The 17,877-nt window shown below is 51.5% G+C and overlaps 1 protein-coding gene across 1 annotated transcript; it reads left to right on the plus strand.

Moving 5' to 3' along the window:
• Positions 1-258: 258 nt before the first annotated feature.
• LOC108093846 (midasin) lies at positions 259-17,740 on the plus strand. The gene is made up of 13 exons (XM_017194180.2): positions 259-507; positions 565-785; positions 843-1,800; positions 1,857-2,020; positions 2,080-7,255; positions 7,317-7,476; positions 7,528-9,338; positions 9,409-15,792; positions 15,856-15,982; positions 16,049-16,520; positions 16,582-16,687; positions 16,749-17,432; positions 17,496-17,740. The coding sequence occupies exons 1-13, from the start codon at positions 391-393 to the stop codon at positions 17,670-17,672; spliced, it is 16,557 nt and encodes a 5,518-aa protein (XP_017049669.1). The 5' UTR covers positions 259-390; the 3' UTR covers positions 17,673-17,740.
• Positions 17,741-17,877: the final 137 nt, after the last annotated feature.

Genomic DNA, 17,877 nt, shown 5'->3' on the forward strand with positions numbered 1-17,877 from the left:
GTTTATTATATTTGTACTCTGTTATTTATTTAAAACTACATAAATATTTAATAAAGGTATTCCAAAAAATAATAATCTTTGTTGCACCGTGCAGTACCCGAAATGCACTAAACAAAACAAAAACAAAAGCCAAACAAAACATGCCAAAAAGTGTTGCCAGATTTTGATGGCGTCCCGGCAAAAAATGTAAACAAACCGCCAACCCTGCCAGACCACCCCAGTCAGATGGTGTCTTACTAATTTTCTGGCAACGCCACTTGGTCTGCTGCACGTGTTTTAAATTCGCGTGTTTTGCTCTTCATTTCGGGACGTCGTGCAGCAATTTAACGGAAACAAACGGAAATATTATTGAAATATCATTAAGAATACGGTTGATTGGTTCTTGAAGAGATGGAGGTGAATGCCGGCAAGCTGCGGATCGGCGCACAGCGATTGCTGCAGTTGACTGAAAATGAGTCTGAAGACAACGTGTTTGCGCAAAGTTTGAAGAAATTCATCAAGAAGCAGGTGTGCTTACTAGGTTTTGATTTGAAACTATCACTTCATCTTCTTTGTATATTTTAGAAATATTTGCCCCAGGATGTAGAGCGGCTGTTTCAAACGCTCAGCGAGCAGCTGCCTCAGCCCGCTTATACAATCCCTATCGCAGTGACTTTCGAGGAGCAGGTTCTTCTGCTTCTTTCCATGGCACTCCGTTGGGATTCCACTGGACAAACTTTCCGCCAGTATCAGCTGGAGTGTGTGGCGCTGGCCAAGCTAATGGATTTTTCCCTGGATGCACAAAGGTTGGAGATCCTTTACTTTTGCCCATCGAATAAATCCCTAAAGTTCTATTCTTACAGGTTTGCCAAAAGTTACTTCCACGATAGGCCAGCTCCCTTTGACAATAGCTTTGACACTCTGCCCAGCAAAAAGTTAAAAAATGGCAGTCAGAATAATAATCTAGAGGATGTGGAGCTCATTAGATGCTGCTACCAATTGCTTAAAAGTGATATATCCTATTTCCGTGAGCTGTGGGACTGGTCAAGCTTTGTTGCCACCTATGCACACAATTCATCAAACCCGAAGGCGAGGCTTTACTGCAACTACATCGTGGCCATGTTGACCAACATGAGTACGCCGCAGCTAAACGCCTTAAATGAGCAAATATCCACAGAAACACGTCTTGAATTTGAGCACGAAAAGGAGGAAGCTTGGATCAAAGCTAGGATCTCCAATGGCAGCTATGAACCAGACGCCTCCGATCAAGTGCTGAACCTGCAACTGCAGAATATCAATCAGGCTGTGACAAACATTGAGGGCGTCCTACTGCCCACTTTCAACAAGGAGAACCTGGAGTTCTATGCCAGCACCGATGGCTGCTACGATCGTATTGTTAGGGTGGACTCAACTGTGGTTAATTTAAGGAGCATTGCGCTTGGAGTGGCTGCTGCCAAGCCCATTTGCCTTTCAGGACCTGTTGGCTGTGGCAAAACCACGCTTATTGAGTATCTCGCTCGCAAAACCGGACGCATTTGCCCCAAGCCGAATGAAATTGAAATGAGAGAAAAGGCCCTGAAGAAAGCTGAAGAGGAGGATCAACTGCTGACACTGAAGAAGAAGCCAAAGACGACGGGAAGCAAGCGTAAACTGGAGGAGTTGCCTCTGGAAGAGTTTCTTGATTTGGGTGAGTCGACGCAAAAAAATGGATTTTTGCGTATTCAGCTTGGAGATCAGACCGACAGCAAAATGTTATTGGGTCAATACCGATGCACTGATGTGCCCGGGGAGTTTGTTTGGTTGCCTGGAGTGTTAACGCAGGTGAGTAAAAGATTTCTTTTTGTATCCCTTTATTAATCGTTTTGTTTTTCTGCAAGGCCGTCATGCATGGCTATTGGTTGTTGCTGGAGGATCTGGATGCCGCCACCCAAGACACCTATACCATTCTGAGTAGTCTTTTAGAACGCCAGTGCCTCAGTGTTCCCGGTTTCCGCGATAACGTCAAAATAGAGCCCGGTTTTCAGTTGTTTGTTACAGTGCGGTAAGATAATAATCTAGAACAAATTTATGGCCAATCAACAACTCATTGTTATCCTCTAGAACCAACAAGTCGTCCAATTCAAGCCACAAATCGCTTTACTCCCTGCTGGATAAATATCTTTATACCATTAATATACTGCCACTTTCCCGAAATGAACTCTGCAAAGTGGTCAGCACCAACTATCCTAAGCTGGCTACAGTGGCCAACCGGATTGTGGATGTGTTCCTTACTTTCTCCAGTGGCCACCACGCATCCGCGGACAACTTGAGGCAACAGGAGTCTGGCGACAAAGCGGATAACACGGAGCAATATGTAGCCCTACCCTTTGAGCCGGTTTCCCTTACCTCCAGTCCCAATTCGGGAAGATTGGTGTCCACCCGAGATTTGGTGAAGCTGTGCCACCGGTCCAGCGCCCAGTTTTCGGTGACAAGCGCCGAGTGTGCCTACTTTGTCTTCCAGAATGCAGTGGACGTATTCTGCTCATATCTACCACAGAGCAAGCAAAAAACAACCCTGATCACGAGCATTGGAGCGAAGTTGGGCATCATCCGCTCCCGCTGTGAACATTTCGCAAGTGAATACAAACCAGATGTGGAGTTTGGCCTGGATTACATTAAAATCGGAAGAGCTAGCCTGCTGGCTAAATCCCAAATAGAAAACAACGAGAACGAGGAAACCTCAGAGCAGGATCTCAAGCGTCAAAAGTTAACCGAGCAGACTAGACGGGCCATTGGCAAGGTCGGAAACAAGCGCACAACCTTCTCGTTTACGCGACTGGCTAGCTGCATTCTGGAGCGGATAGCCGTGTGTGTCAGCCACTCGGAGCCGGTTCTCCTGGTAGGCGAAACCGGAGTGGGAAAGACTTCGTCAGTGCAATACCTCGCCGAGCGAACAGAACACAAACTGGTGGTGGTGAACATGAACAACCAATCGGATGTGTCGGATTTGGTTGGCGGCTTTAAGCCTGTGGAGCTTAACTACGTTCTGGAACCATTGCGAAATGAATTCGAGTATCTTTTAAGCGAAACCTTCAATCGGGAGAAGAACTTGCAATTCCTGCGCCTGTTTGCCACCCACTACAACAGTGGTCGTCACTCTGTGATCATCCGCACCATGATCAATATATGCCTACAGGTGGCCAAGAACCCGGAACTCCAGCGGAGCCAGTTCCTTCCCCGCTGGCAAACGCTGAGAGAAAAACTGCAGAAGCTGCAAATGCAGCTAGACAAGAGCATCAACATTTCCTTCGCCTTCATACCCGGTTCACTGGTCAACTGCATAAGCAACGGAGATTGGGTTCTCCTGGATGAAATTAACCTGGCCACAGCAGAAACACTGGAATGCCTTTCCACCATTCTCGAACCTGAGGGCTCTGTGGTGCTCCTGGAACGTGGTGACTTCACGCCCGTAAAGCGGCATCCAGACTTCCGCATGTTTGCCTGTATGAATCCGAACACGGACATTGGCAAGAAGGATTTGCCCGTGGGCATTCGCAATCGGTTCACGGAATTCTTTGTGGATGAACTCACGACGGATGCTGATTTGAGTCTGCTGGTAAGCGATTATCTGGCCAATACGGGCATCCAGCGAAAGTCCGTGCACAGCATCGTGCAGTTGTACAAATCCCTGCGAAAGCTGTCCGAACTCCAGTTGAATGATGGCCTCGGAAATCGCCCGGTTTATTCATTGCGTACTCTCTGTCGTAGCTTGCGCATTTGTGCACGCAATTTGTGTGGCTCCATCGAGCGGAATCTGTACGAGAGCTTCTGCCTGAGTTTTCTCACTCAGTTGGACCCGGACTCTCACCATGTGGTGCTTCTGCTAATCCAAAACGCAATGCTTTCAAATGCGAAGGCTGTTTTGAATCAGCAGTTGCCACAGTTGGGCGAGAATTACCTAAACTTTGAGGGGTACTGGATTCAAACGGGCAACTTGGAACCGCAGCCGTGCACGCACTACATCCTCACGGAAAGTGTTAAGAAGAACCTCAAGGATCTGGCGCGAATCATATCGATTGGCAAGCTGCCGATTCTGCTCCAGGGACCAACCAGTGCGGGAAAAACCAGTTTGATCGACTACGTTGCCAGGCGGAGTGGCAATCGGTGCCTGCGAATCAATAACCACGAGCACACGGACCTCCAGGAGTACATCGGCACATATGCCGCGGACGTGAACGGCAAGCTAACCTTCAAGGAGGGAGTGCTGGTGCAGGCGATGCGCCATGGCTTCTGGATTATACTCGACGAACTTAATCTCGCCTCCACGGATATTCTGGAGGCTCTGAATCGAGTTTTAGACGACAACCGGGAGCTGTACATCGCAGAGACCCAGACCCTGGTGAAGGCTCATCCGAACTTTATGCTGTTTGCTACGCAGAATCCCCCGGGATTATATGGCGGCCGTAAGACGCTCTCCCGTGCTTTTAAGAATCGTTTCATAGAGCTGCACTTTGCGGACATACCGCGCGGCGAGCTGGAGATCATTCTGGAGAAGCGCTGCTTTATCCCACCCTCCTATGCGCGCAAGATGGTGCAGTGCATGACCCAGTTGCAGCAGCACCGCCAGAATACCTCCAAGCAGGTCTTCACTCTGCGCGATCTCTTCCGCTGGGGCAATCGATACACGCATGCGGACAAGTCCCTGCACGAGGACACCAAGTACGACTGGAATCAGCACCTCGTGGAGGAGGGCTACCTGGTTCTGTCCTCGAAGGTGCGATCCCAGGATGAGCACGAGCTGATCGAGAAGACCCTGTTCGCCAACTTCCGCAAGAAGGTTGATCTGCAGTTGCTGTTCGATATCCAAACCGAGAGGGAAAGCTCCTCCATGGTGAGTAGACGGATCCTGGATGCCATCAGAAACTTTACGCTGCGTGGAGACATAGTTTGGACCCGGAACATGACCCGCATGGCTGTGGTAACAGCCAAGGCTCTGGAGTTTGACGAGCCTGTGCTTCTGGTCGGTCCGACGGGTTGCGGCAAGACCACCGTGTGCCAACTCCTCGCCAGCATCGCTGATGTGGAGCTGCGCATTCTCAACTGTCACATGCACACCGAGGGAGCTGATTTCCTGGGAGGATTGCGACCTTGTCGAGGTCAGGAGTCGACGCAACTGTTCGAGTGGGCCGACGGTCCGTTGATCTATGCAATGCAGGAGGGATCCTATTTTATGGCTGACGAGATATCCCTGGCTGAGGATTCGGTGTTGGAGCGGCTTAACTGCATCTTGGAACCGGAGCGCACGGTTCTGTTGGCTGAAAAGGGCGGCGTCGCTGAGTTGGATGCAAGTCCCGACTTTGTTGTGCAGGCAAAGCCTGGCTTCCAGTTCCTAGCCACCATGAACCCGGGCGGGGATTTCGGCAAGAAGGAACTCTCGCCTGCCCTGAGGAATCGCTTTACAGAGGTCTGGTGCTTGCCCTCCGACAACAAGGAGGACCTGATTGAGATTGCCTACAACTGCATGAGCCGGCAAAAGGACCTCGGCAGCCAGGCGACCAACACCCATAAGGTGGCCGAATATCTGGTGGAGATAGTGCTTCACATTCGCGACACCAACGATAAGTTCAAGTTCTCCGTACGCGACATCCTGGCCTGGGCCAACTACATGGTCAGCAACAAGAAGCTGAGCTTTGCAGAGCAGGCCATCTTTGGCTTAGAAACCATATTCCTGGATGCATTGGAGATGCTGCCCCACGAATCTGAGGAGCAGGTGGAGCGACTAAAAGCCAGTATCATCAAGCAGGCCATCGAACAGGCGGGTTCTATCCTAAACGAGAAGTTTACCCTCGAGGAAGTCAGCGAGAAGCGAGGCGTTGAAGTCCAGCTAGATGACTCCCACTTCGGCATTCGCCCGTTTTTCATAGACGTAAACCAGAATCGCGTGTCGTCGGCTAAGGAGGACTTCTTTTTCGATGCTCCAACCACCAAACAGAACCTTTTCCGCCTACTTTCCGCACTGTCCCTTCAAAAACCTGTGCTGCTCGAGGGACCACCGGGTGTGGGCAAGACCTCCATAGTGGAGAGCATTGCAGCGGCCATTGGCTATCAAATTGTGCGCATCAACCTGTGCGAGCACACGGATTTGGCTGATCTGTTCGGAACCGATCTGCCTGCCGAGGATAACCTACTTGAATCGAATGCGGTGTCCTCCGGTCGCCAAATGGGCAGTTTTGTGTGGCGCGACGGTCCACTTCTGGCTGCTTTGAAGGCGAAGAACACCTGGATTCTGCTGGACGAACTGAATCTGGCCCCGCAATCCGTGCTGGAAGGTCTCAATGCTGTGCTCGACCATCGTGGCGAGGTCTACATACCTGAGTTGAACAAGAGCTTCCACCTGGCTGGCTCAACTCGCATATTTGCCTGCCAGAATCCCCTTAAGCAAGGCGGTGGACGCAAAGGATTACCCCAATCATTCCTTAATCGATTTACTAAAGTTTATCTGCGCAAACTTTCCACGCAGGATCTGCTCCATGTGGTAAATGTGAAATACGGAGAGTACTTTGATCAATTAAGCGGACATTTTTCGGAGCTGCTGAATGATAAATCTGATAGGAATCTTTTTGAAATTTACTCTGGAGTAAAAGCTGCGGAGAAATCGAACCGGTTTGATTTGGCCGCTCGTTTGGTGCGCTTCTCGGAGCAATTGGATCGCGGAGTGGCCTCAATGGAGTTTGGCTACAAGGGAGGTCCTTACGAGTTCAACCTTCGTGATATACTGCGCTGGTGCGATCTGCTCCACAACCCACAAACTGGATACGTCTTGACTTCAAATCCTCTCTCATTCCAATCTGCTTTCAAAGACTTTTTACTCACTCTTTATGAAAGGATGCAGTTGGTCTACTACCAAAGGATGCGATGCGAGCAAGACAAGTCGTACATTCGCAAAGTTTTCGCATCCGTTTTCGAATGCGATGCCGAACAGCTAAATGAGGTTTCGGACGATGTAGCTCTTTACTGGACGGCTGACAAGGTTTATTTCAACGATGTTGTTTTGGAGCGGGAGCAACTCGGTGTCTTGGAATCGGCATCGCGACAGGAGGAGGCTCCCTTGCTGCTGGACAGCCAGAGACAGGTACTCAAACAAATCGTCGAGGCCGTGCACATGGAGAAGCCTCTGCTGCTCTGCGGATCCACCGACAGTGGCAAAACCAAGCTGATCGATGCCCTCTGCGTGCTCTCTAATCGCCTCTGCAATACGGATATTATTGATGACTCTGTTACTGGTAGTTTCCAGCAGGTAAGACTTTCTGTAACTTTCAATCTATAACCTTATCTAACCTGTTCCTTGCTTTTCCCAGATCGACTTAAATCGTCATCTAGAAGTGATCTATAAGAAGGTTGAGGCGCTTGTATTCGCAAGTGTGCAGAGAGCGTTTATTCAGCAGATTCAGCTCGAGTTTATGGAACAGCTATGGAGCCAATGGAGCAAGTACAACAAGCTCGCCAAGGTCACAACAGGTGAGTAAGGATCTCCAACAATAAGCTAGCTTTTAATAATCTATTTTATAGAGCCCCAGCAACACAGCGTTTTGGATGAACTAAAGTTGTTTAGCGAGCGACTGGGATCTCTCGCCAAGATCATCGAGGTGCTAGAGACCACGCCGAGGGACTGCCAAGTGGCGGCATTCCAGCAGTTGCCGGAAACCAAGTCTCAGCTTCTTCTGCTACAAGCCTACATCGACACCGCCGATTCCCTTAACACGGGAGGATCCTTTGAATGGGTTGACTCGCAAATCGTTACCTCACTGAAGTGCGGGCAATTTATCTTGCTGGAACACGTGAATCTGTGCTCCTCCGCAGTTCTAGATCGCCTTAATCCTGTATTCGAGCCGAACGGAAGCTTGTTAATAGCTGAGAAGGGAATTAGTGCACAAGATAATGCCGAGGTGGTACAGAAGTCCAGCAATTTCCGTGCTTTCCTTACCGTGGATCCTAAGAACGGAGAACTATCACGGGCCATGCGCAACCGATGCGTGGAGCTCTCCTTGTCGCGGGATACCTACTCTGTAGATGACATGCGTGCCTTTATCCATGAACAGGGAGTCCATCAATCGAAGGCCATAGATTGCATCCTGGCAGTTCACATGGGGATAAGTCAGCTGACCGAGTTCAATAACTACTCCATCTCTCACCTGACGCAATTTGCTTTCCTGAGTGCTGCCTACAAAAGGATTGGTTACCAATTGAAACGTGCCATTTATGTGGCAGCCATGGAGGTCTACGTTTATTCCGCCAATACCGATTTATTGGGCTTTGGATTGTCCTACTATCAAAACAAACTGCGCGAAGTGGTGCTAAAACATTCAGAGTTATTCGAGGAAGAGATAACTTCTGAGGAAGATTTCCTAAGCGATTCGATACTCAGTTCTGGAAACCTCAACTGTCTGACACTGATCAAACTACAGTCAATTGCGCTGAGAGTTTTACTGAATGGATCTTCAGAAGACGGTGTTCCAAAACTACAGCTGGCAGCCATCTTCCATAAGATGGAGGACCTGAAACTGGACCAACTAAATCCTCAGCAACTCATTCGCCACTTCCTGTACATACTTTACGAGTCATCCACTTTCACCGATTTGGAATTAAGACATCTTTACTTGCAACCTTGGTTGTCGGAGCACACATCCATCCAAGAATTGTCTCACAACCTCTACACTTGCCTGCAGAAAAAGAGTAACAGCTTAAAAGCAACGCTGCCCAATCTTCCCTGGAACCGAAAACTCTTTCCCAGACTCCGTGATTACTCAATAGATACTGAAAATTCCGATCTTAAGTCTTTAAACCTGAGTGCTTTGCTTCTGTCGCGTCTGGTAGTAAATGATATACCCACTGATTCGTTAACTGCAGTGCAGCAAATGAACGCTCTGCAGTATTCGCAGGCGTTGCAGAAGAAAAAGGTGACCGTCAAGTACTCCAATCATTTCCTAGCCAATCTGTCGAGTTTCCTCGAGGTTTTGCACACCTGTTTAATGGAGGATTTAGATCAGGCAGACTTGGATCTTCCGCACTATGCTAGCTTAGTAACCCGCTTTCATTGGTTCAATCGATTGTTGGCCACGGCACAGCAAAAAATTCTTTACAGCAATGAGCTTCATGTGCCTCTGATGCACAAGCTGGTGCTTCATTTTCAGTGGCTGGAGAAGCACCTTTTAAGCCCCTTACTTGACTTGACTGCCAATAGTTCTTGGCATGGAACCATTCGAGAAAGTGTTCTTAAAATAAAGGAGTACATTGAAGAGAACAGACGGCCTCTTAACGTGTCCTGCAAGATTTACTCAAAGCAGTTCACTCAGTTTCAGCCTTACTATCAGGATCAACAGGTCAGTCAACTACTGCAATAAGTAAAAGATTTCTTATAAATCTTATTATTTATCTTTTGTTTATTTATAGGTTCAATTGCACACTGATTTAAAGAGCTTGGAAGAATTGCTCTGTTTGGTACCGAGCTATGGCAATTTGGAGTTGACTTCGTGGTTCAAGAAATGGCAGCTTCTACAATCGGATGAGGCGAAAAAATGGCGATTGTTCCTGCAAAAGCACACGCAAGGCTTTCCACTCAAGCCCTTCGAATTGAGTGGTTCCCTGGCGAATGAAACTTTGCAATTGCGCCTGCAAAGACTGCAAACAAAGTTAAAGGAAACTCAGGAAGCGATTGCTGAAAACGGATTTAATTTGGAATTGGATCTTAACAGCCTTAAAAACCTTTTGGAAACGGAGTCGGAGGAAAGTCAATCTTATGTTCACCCCGAAGTTTTAGCTTTCAACACTCCGCAACTGTTACTCGCTGCTTTAAGGGAAATATTCATGGAGCGTCTGCTAACAGGAACTTTGCGCGAGGACTTTGATGAGCAAGTAAATCCTCTGTACACAGAACAGTTGCTGACCTTAAACAGCAATCTCTGGCTCTGCCTGAAAACACTTGAAAGTGCTTCCCATAGTGAAGTCTCTAGTGCTTGGGCTGAACTCAAGAAGGAACTAAATCAGCTGCAGAATAGCGAGCAGCTTGCAACGCTGCTGGAAAGGATCGGAAGCAGCTATAAAGGATTGCGAACCTACCAGAGGCAGTATCGTAACTCCATTCAATGCTACCAGTTGGAGAATCTCTCCACCCGTTTGGATTGCGTACAAGGACCTCCGGAGGAAGGCAGCACGGAGATATCCAGTCGGTATAGCTATCAGGGACCCGCTTTGTCGGGAGTCTTCCTTTCACTGCTTTGTCAGCCCAACGGACAGCTGCGATCGGTGCCACTAAGCGAGCTGCAGGAATGGCGTTCTTCCTTGCAGCAAACGCGTCACCTGCTGTGGGAGAACTCTCAGATGTTAAGTTCCAGATACAGTGGAAGGGTCAACAACCTTTCGCTGGTCCAGGAAAACGCTGCTCAACTACTAAAAGAGCTGGAATATGTGCGTCATTTAAGTCAGCGGGAACAGAAACCCAATGAAGGCTTCGAAAGCTGTGCAAAAAAACTGGATAGTATGCTAAAAATTCTTCAGCAGCATGCGGTTAACAAGGATTCCATGACAACAGCCTTCGATGTTGCACTAACTAATGCCTTGGTTGGAGTCATAGAGCTGTGCCTGCTTACAAATGCCCCTCTGATCGATCCCGTGGAAAAGAATCGCCTGAAGAACGAATATATAGCAGAGGATATCGATTGCCTCGGCACTTTAACCACCGCCTACGATTTCATGAAGATTGTGATGAAGTACCGGCACTTTGGCGAGGAGATATACAGCCAACTGGTGGACAAACTTAAGTTGGCGCAGCAGCGGCAGCAGCAACTCTCGCAGAAGTTGGCCCTGCGACCGGAGCAATGTCTCTACGCGTCTCTGGTTCAGGACATCACCCACTTCCTGCACTCGAATGGGGATTGTGAGCAGCTCTTCAACCTGTTCCAGCTAATCAGCTCGGAGTGGGACAACTTCAATGGATCCCAGCCAGCCACGAAAGCGCAGCTTCAGAAGAGCACTGAGGCGATGGGTAAACTCGAGCTCTGGCTGGCGAATGCCCAGCGATTCGTTCATCACACCCTGTCCAGATACTCTTCGTACTACCAGGACTTTGTTGAGCCCATCAAATGTTCAGTTAACCAGCTGCGTTTTGGTTTGGAGTCCCTGAAGGTGGTCTTCGCAAGAGTCCAACAGGCGGGCAGCGTGGTGCAGGCCGAGCAGCTACAGGAAACCATCGGGGATATAGTGCAGTTCCCCTCGCAGCAGCCATTGGTAATCCGAAACAGCAGGCTCTATGGAATTCTGGCCGAGTTGCCCCACAGCGAGTACGAGTACTTCCGCTTGCTGAAGGCCAAATTGAGCGAACTGAGCAACTACATCTCGCTGGGGAGCGTGATAGACGAAGGCACCTTTGCGGCCTACGACGATGCCCTGAGCATCTGCAACCAAACCTGGCAGCAGGAGGAGCAGCGTCGCTGTCAACTCAAAGCGGAGGCCGAAAGCCTGTATGTGACCAAGACCAAGGGAGGAGTCGATAGTGAGGAGCTCATTGAAATGCAGGAAATCGAGCAAAACTTTCCCACTAGTCTGGACGAAGATTTCGCCGAGTTCGTGGCGCAACCGACCTTGGAACAGGTCCTGAAGCTGGACAAGAAGGCCAGTGCCAAGGCCAAGCAGGCTCAGATTGTGGTCGAGGAGGACTACGCCTTCCTGGCGCGCAACTTCATCGATGTGATGACGCAGCATACTCCGGTCTACTATAGAGAGCAGCCCAAGTCCACGAGGGAATCGGAGCTCCAGCTACTCGAGCCCTACCGAGCTCGGTTCCAGGTGTTTGCCCATCTGCATGGTCACTACAAGAAAGCCCTGGGATCGAACCTGGATGAGAGGGCCTGCAATGGCCTGGCCTTCGGACTGGCGCTGCAGCAGAAGCAGCTGAAGGACATCGAACTGGAGGAGGGAGTGGCCAGTTCCCCCTACGATTTCTACAAGGACTCGAACATCGGCGAGGTTCAGAGCTGCCTGGATGTGATGGAGCGGATCGAGAAGCGTGTGGTCCAGCAGCTGGAACAGTATCCCGAGCACGCCGGCCTGGCCGACATTAAGCTGGTGATCTCGCGCATCCGACGGCTCCCTGCTCACGCCCCAGTAGTTCGCTTCAACACGGGCTTCCAGCTGCTGCGACAGAAGGTGGCCCTCTGGAACGAGGTGGCGCACAAGAACAACAACCTGGTGTCGGAGGAGATCGAGGTGGCCGAGTTTGTCCAACGTTGGACCCGATTGGAGCTGCAGCACTGGCGCAACTGCCTCAACCAAACCGCCGCCCAAGTGGAGCTGCAGGCCTACCGCTACTGGTTCTTCATCTACAACCTGCTGCAGCAGTTCCTGCACCAGAAGCAGCTGGATCAGTCCTACACGGACATCAAGTTCGCCGAGCAGCGCTTCGCGCAGGAGCAACTGCTCGATGCCCAGGATCTGGGAGAGGGCCAGCGCCTGGAACTGCCGCAAGTGGTGCGAATTCTGAGGCAGTTTGTGGAGGCCTCCTGCTATGGCGACTTCCACATCCGGCTGCAGCTCCTCCAGGGATTCGAACTGTATCTGCACAACGTGGAGCGGGCTGGAAAGATCGAGGGATTGCCCCCGCTAATCGCCGCACTGCACAATCTTCAGCTGTACTTCTCGCAGTTCGCCGGCGAGATTGCGGACTCCGCGAAATCGAGACGCTCGCCCATTGAGAAGAAGCTGAAGGAGTTCGTCAAGATCCAGAGCTACAGCAAGGACCTGAGCTACTTCAGCATGCGCAACAACGTGGCCAGCGTGCACCGCAACCTGAACAAGTTCCTCAAGGAGTACCGCCTGGCGCTGCAGGACAAGATCAGCGAGGTGTTCCAGCCGAAGGACTCCACCGCCAAGGACTACACCTTCGGCACGGACAAGGGCAAGGGCTTGAGGAACTACAATAAGATCAAGTACCTCAACACGGAGCGCCAACAGTTCGTGGCTAGTGAGAAGCTGTTGGAGAAGTTCGCCATCCAGTCGGAGTTCGTGTCGGAGAACGCACTGCTCCAGCGCCTGGAGAAGCACTTCCGAACGGCTCGTCACGTGGTCAGGGAGACGCTGGGACAGGTGCCCTACGCCGAGCTGATCACCGACTTGGACGACCTGCTGGCCAGCCAGTTGGAGCGATGCGAGCACCTGCGCTCCCTGAACGTCGACCGGACGAAGGAGCGACCGCAGCAGAAGCAGGAGGCCAAGCAGATCCTCCAGCAGAAGCGCAAGGCGCTCACCGATCTCTTCAAGATGCTCCATCGGCTGGGCGCCAGCTACAAGAGCGGTCTCCTAGAGCTCTCGTTGCGCAGCGAGTTCGAGGACTTCCAGCTGGCTCCGTACTCGATTCGCGCCATGTTGCCCCGGCTGCATCCCAGTGCCCAGCAGCTGAACGAGCACCTGGACCTGTACTACATGAAGAGTGTGTTCAAGCTGAAGCTGCTGCAGAACATCATGCTGACGCCCCTCTCGGAGCTGGGTCCTCCCAACATTGAACGCATCAAGGGCTTCGCGGTGGACCTGTTCCTGCTGGTGCAGCAGCAGCGGGAGCAGCTTTCCGCATCCACCAAAGAGCTTCACGAGCTGAGGAACTCGCTGGAAAGCTTGCGTAAGCTGGCCGAGATTGTTCCCCAGGCGGAGAGGGATTCCGAGGCTCTGGGCTTCGCGAGGAGCGCGGATTTGGCAACGGATATAAAGCGTAATCTCTGCCAGATTCACTACGTCTTCAGGCAGTGGCAACTGTTGCTGAGTTGCGCCCCCCGATCGCTGAAGGAGAACTCGGAGCACAGCCTGCTGGTGAGGAGTGTTCCCTTGGCCCAAGCGGAGTTGCATGATCTCAGCAGACAGATCTTGAGCAGCAGCCAGAAGCTGCTGGGCGAGCTCAACACCGCGAACCTGGACTTCTTGTCGAGCGAGAAGTGCGATTCCTACCAGAAGAGCTATCAGCAGATATTGCAGATCATTGAAAAGGCCTTGGAGTTGCTCGGAGCGGGACAGAATGATCATCTGCCGCTGGCGCAACCGCTGATCGAGCTTCTGGCCAGCCTGCGAACCGAAAAGCCCGTCGAAATTGTCCCCGAGGCCATAGATCTGGCCAATGCGGACACGGAGCTGGCCAACATAGCCCACAGTGTGCTCATATCGCTCCAGAAGATTTACAAGCACCACGCCAAGCCGGATGAGGCTGAACCAAATGGCGGGGCCGGCGAACAGGATCAGGAGTCGAAGGAGGCGCTGCAGGAACAGCATCTGAAGAAGTGCCTCACCGCCGAAATCAATTCGGACTGGGAGCAGCTCAGCCTGTCCCGAGTGCTCGCCAAGCTGTCCAATGTGCTCCTGGTGCTGAAGCACTCCAGCTCCGAGGGCCAGGAAAAGCTGATCTGCGTGCGGCGAGCGATCGGTCTGCTGCCCATTCTGGAGCAGTACCAACTGCTGGCGGACTACTTGCTGCTGCAGCAGTTGGCCACCCACAAGGTCTCCGCCAAGATGCTGTCCATAGTTCTCACCGTCTTCGTTGAGATCGGCAGCAAGGGCTTCTGTGTTCCGCCGGATCTCATGCAGGACGAGGAGGGCCAGTCGAAGCAGGACTCCAAGAACGGCGAGGGCTTTGGCCTAGAGGACGGCACCGGGGAGAACGACGCCTCCGACAAGATCGAGTCGGAGGATCAGCTGGACGACGCCAAGCGGCCGGAAGATCGAAAGGACGAGGGCGACAAGCAGGAGCCCGATTGCAAGGAGGAGAAGGGAATCGAGATGAGCGACGACTTCGATGCCAAGATGCAGGATGTGGATAAACCTGAGGAGGACGACAGCGGCGAGTCCGAGGAGGAGGAGGATCTCAACAAGGAGATGGGCGAGACGGAGGAGGGAGCCGAGAAGCTGGACGACCAGATCTGGGGCGACGACGAGGAGGAAAAGCCGGAGGAGAAGGAACCCGATATGAACGAGGAGGATCAGGGCAAGGGCAGCAAGGACGAGAAGGATGCGCACAACGATCTGGACACCAAGAACGACGCAGCCAAGGAGGATGGCAAGGACGAGCACGAGAAGGACGGCTTGGATGCCACCAACGAGCCGAGCGGCGAGGATAAGCGCAAGGAGCAGGCCAAGGACATTGACGACATGAAGGACCCAGAAATGGACGAGGAGCAGACGAACGCCATGCACAACGAGCTGGAGGAGCCGCCGGAGCCCGAGGAAATGGACCTGGGCGATATGAACAACGTGGACGAAGGTCACGACGACCAGGAGGAGCAGCCGACGGACGAGAATCCCTTCGACATCGATGCCATGAAGGAGAACATGCAGCCGGCTGAGGAACCGGAGCCAGATGGCGAGGACGAACCTGCCGGCGAAGAGGAAGGTGACCCCCAGAGCGACGGCAGCGATTCCGAGGAAGATGAGGCTGGCACGGAAGCCAAGCCGGGTCAGGAGGATCAGGGCGAGGGTGAGGAAGCCACCCCCGAAGAGGAAAAAGAAGAGCCGGAAACTCAGACCCGAGGAGAACTAGAGGAAGAGAACGAACCCAAGCCCGAGGACAGCACTGAAGATTCCAAGGAAGAGGAGGAAAAGCGCGAGGAGAAGCCGGAGCAGCACACCCAGTCCAAGGACAAGCCCAGCAATGAGGAGAATGTGCAGTCCATGCCGGAAACGGAACAGAGCAGCTCGGCGGACCAGGTGCAGCAACCGCAAGATCCGGACATTAAGCAGGACCAAAAGCTCGACGAACAGGAGACGGGCGAGGAGAAGGATGGCGTTGGCCAAGCCGAGAACGATGTGAGCATTGCATTAAGCTATGTTTGTTTGGTCTTATTTTTACCGATCCCTTTCAAATTTTAGACCAACGATGGTGGGCATCAGGGCATCGCGGAAACCCAGGAAACGGTGTCCCAGGAGGAGCGTAAAAACGAGAGACAAACGCAGGAGAAGCGCAAACAGGGACGAACCAACGAGGAGCGATCCTTGGGTAAGGAGAAAAATAATGAAACGATCCTTTATACATTTCAATGAACATCTTAATTCGAATTCGCAGGCGAAGCTGAACAAAACAAATTAAAGCAACTGAAGACAATCGACAAACTAACGGAGTCCAAAGAATCAGATGACGCTGAACCGGAGAAGCCGGCACCCTCTGAGGAAGCGGAGGCTGAGGAGTATCAGCATGTCAAGGAGCCAAAGAACAGCGACAAAACTACGCTGGATAATGCCACCGAGGAGCAGTCGAAGAAGCTGCAGCACCAGGAGGATGAGCCGGCCAACGAAGACGAAAAAGAGGCGGAGAATGCGGACGAGCTAATGGAGACCGAGGAGCCAGCGGCCGATCCGCAGGATGATGCCCAACTTGAGCAGCTGGGTGCGGAGAAGACGGAGCAAAAGTCCGACAAGCCTTCCAAGACGGACCAGGCCAAGGAGCGCCTAGAAACGCCCGAGGGCATGGAGATCGAGGGCGAGGTGGTGCCCACCATGACGGTTCCACGCAGCGCAGAGACCACGGCGCACAGCAAGTTAGTATTTGTACTTAATTCCCTGTTATGTTCCTACTAAAATATTTTTGTTTTCGAACAGCATCGAAATCTTGCTGGACAAAAGTTCGCATGCGGAGGAGCTGAGCGCGGCAGAGCAGATTGAACTACGGCAACAGTATCAGCAGCAGTTGACCACCTTCCGAGGGGTAAGTTCAACCCATTGGGGAACAAGGAGGCACCCATTCTAAATGTTATCTCGTATTCCAGGCTCAGCCGCAGCACGAGGACTACGAAAGCTGGCAGGGCATCTCCAACCGAATGACCCAGAATGCCCGCGAGCTCTGCGAACAGTTGCGTCTCATCCTGGAGCCCACCAAGTGCACGCGTCTGAAGGGCGACTACCGCACCGGACGACGCATCAACATGAAGAAAATTATACCCTACATAGCTTCGCAATTCCGCAAGGACAAGATCTGGCTGCGACGCACAAAGCCGGCGCAGCGCGACTATAAGATCACCATTGCCATAGACGACTCCAAGTCGATGCATCACAACAACTCCAAGACGCTGACCCTGGAGGCCATCTCTCTGGTGTCGCAGGCGCTGACGCTGCTGGAGAGCGGTCGCCTGAGCATCGTGTCCTTCGGAGAGGCGCCGCAGATCATCCTTAATCACACGGAGCAGTTTGACGGGCCGCGCCTGGTGAACGCTTTGAACTTCGACCAAGACAAGACTAAAATTGCCGGCCTTCTGGACTTCATACGCACGGCCAACGCCGAGGAGAGCGGCCTGGGCGGCGACAATGGTCTGTTCGAAAACCTTCTGCTCATCCTCAGTGACGGACGGAATATATTCAGCGAGGGTGCGCAGAAGGTTAAAAACGCCATCAAGCTGGCGCGCCTGCAGCGCATCTTCCTGGTTTACATCATAATCGACAACCCGGACAATAAGGTAACGTACTTCAAAGACAAATCAGTCTTAGAATTCGGTTATCTAATTTTGTATTCCCTTTAGAACTCCATCCTGGACATACAGCATGTGGCGGTGAATGCGGACGGTTCCGTCAACATCAGTTCCTACCTGGACAGTTTTCCATTCCCCTACTACGTCATTGTCCGGGATCTCAACCAACTTCCACTGGTGCTCAGCGAAGCCATGAGACAGTGGTTCGAGCTCGTCAATAGCGAGTAGTTCTGATTTCAATATTTGACCCCCCAAATTGTATCACGAAGATATCAATATATTCCTTTTTTTTATAACTACTACAGCTCTTTACTTTAAGTCTACTTAGTTTTAATGATCATGTAAATACATAGTTAATTTGTAAAAATTAAAAGTACATATTTTGTCACAAAACATTAATGGGGTCCGAGGTATCTTTTCTTCTGAAGAAGCA

The sequence above is a fragment of the Drosophila ficusphila genome, unplaced genomic scaffold, assembly GCF_018152265.1.
Source record: "Drosophila ficusphila isolate 14025-0441.05 unplaced genomic scaffold, ASM1815226v1 contig_414, whole genome shotgun sequence".
Taxonomy (NCBI): domain Eukaryota; kingdom Metazoa; phylum Arthropoda; class Insecta; order Diptera; family Drosophilidae; genus Drosophila; species Drosophila ficusphila.

Excerpts from the sequence above, each read along its gene's own strand:
- LOC108093846 (XM_017194180.2), top strand. The coding sequence starts at position 391 with ATGGAGGTGAATGCCGGCAAGCTGCGGATCGGCGCACAGCGATTGCTG. Across the intron at positions 15,793-15,855 it reads TTGGCCAAGCCGAGAACGAT|ACCAACGATGGTGGGCATCA; the intron begins GTGAGCATTGCA and ends TTCAAATTTTAG. Across the intron at positions 15,983-16,048 it reads CAACGAGGAGCGATCCTTGG|GCGAAGCTGAACAAAACAAA; the intron begins GTAAGGAGAAAA and ends TCGAATTCGCAG.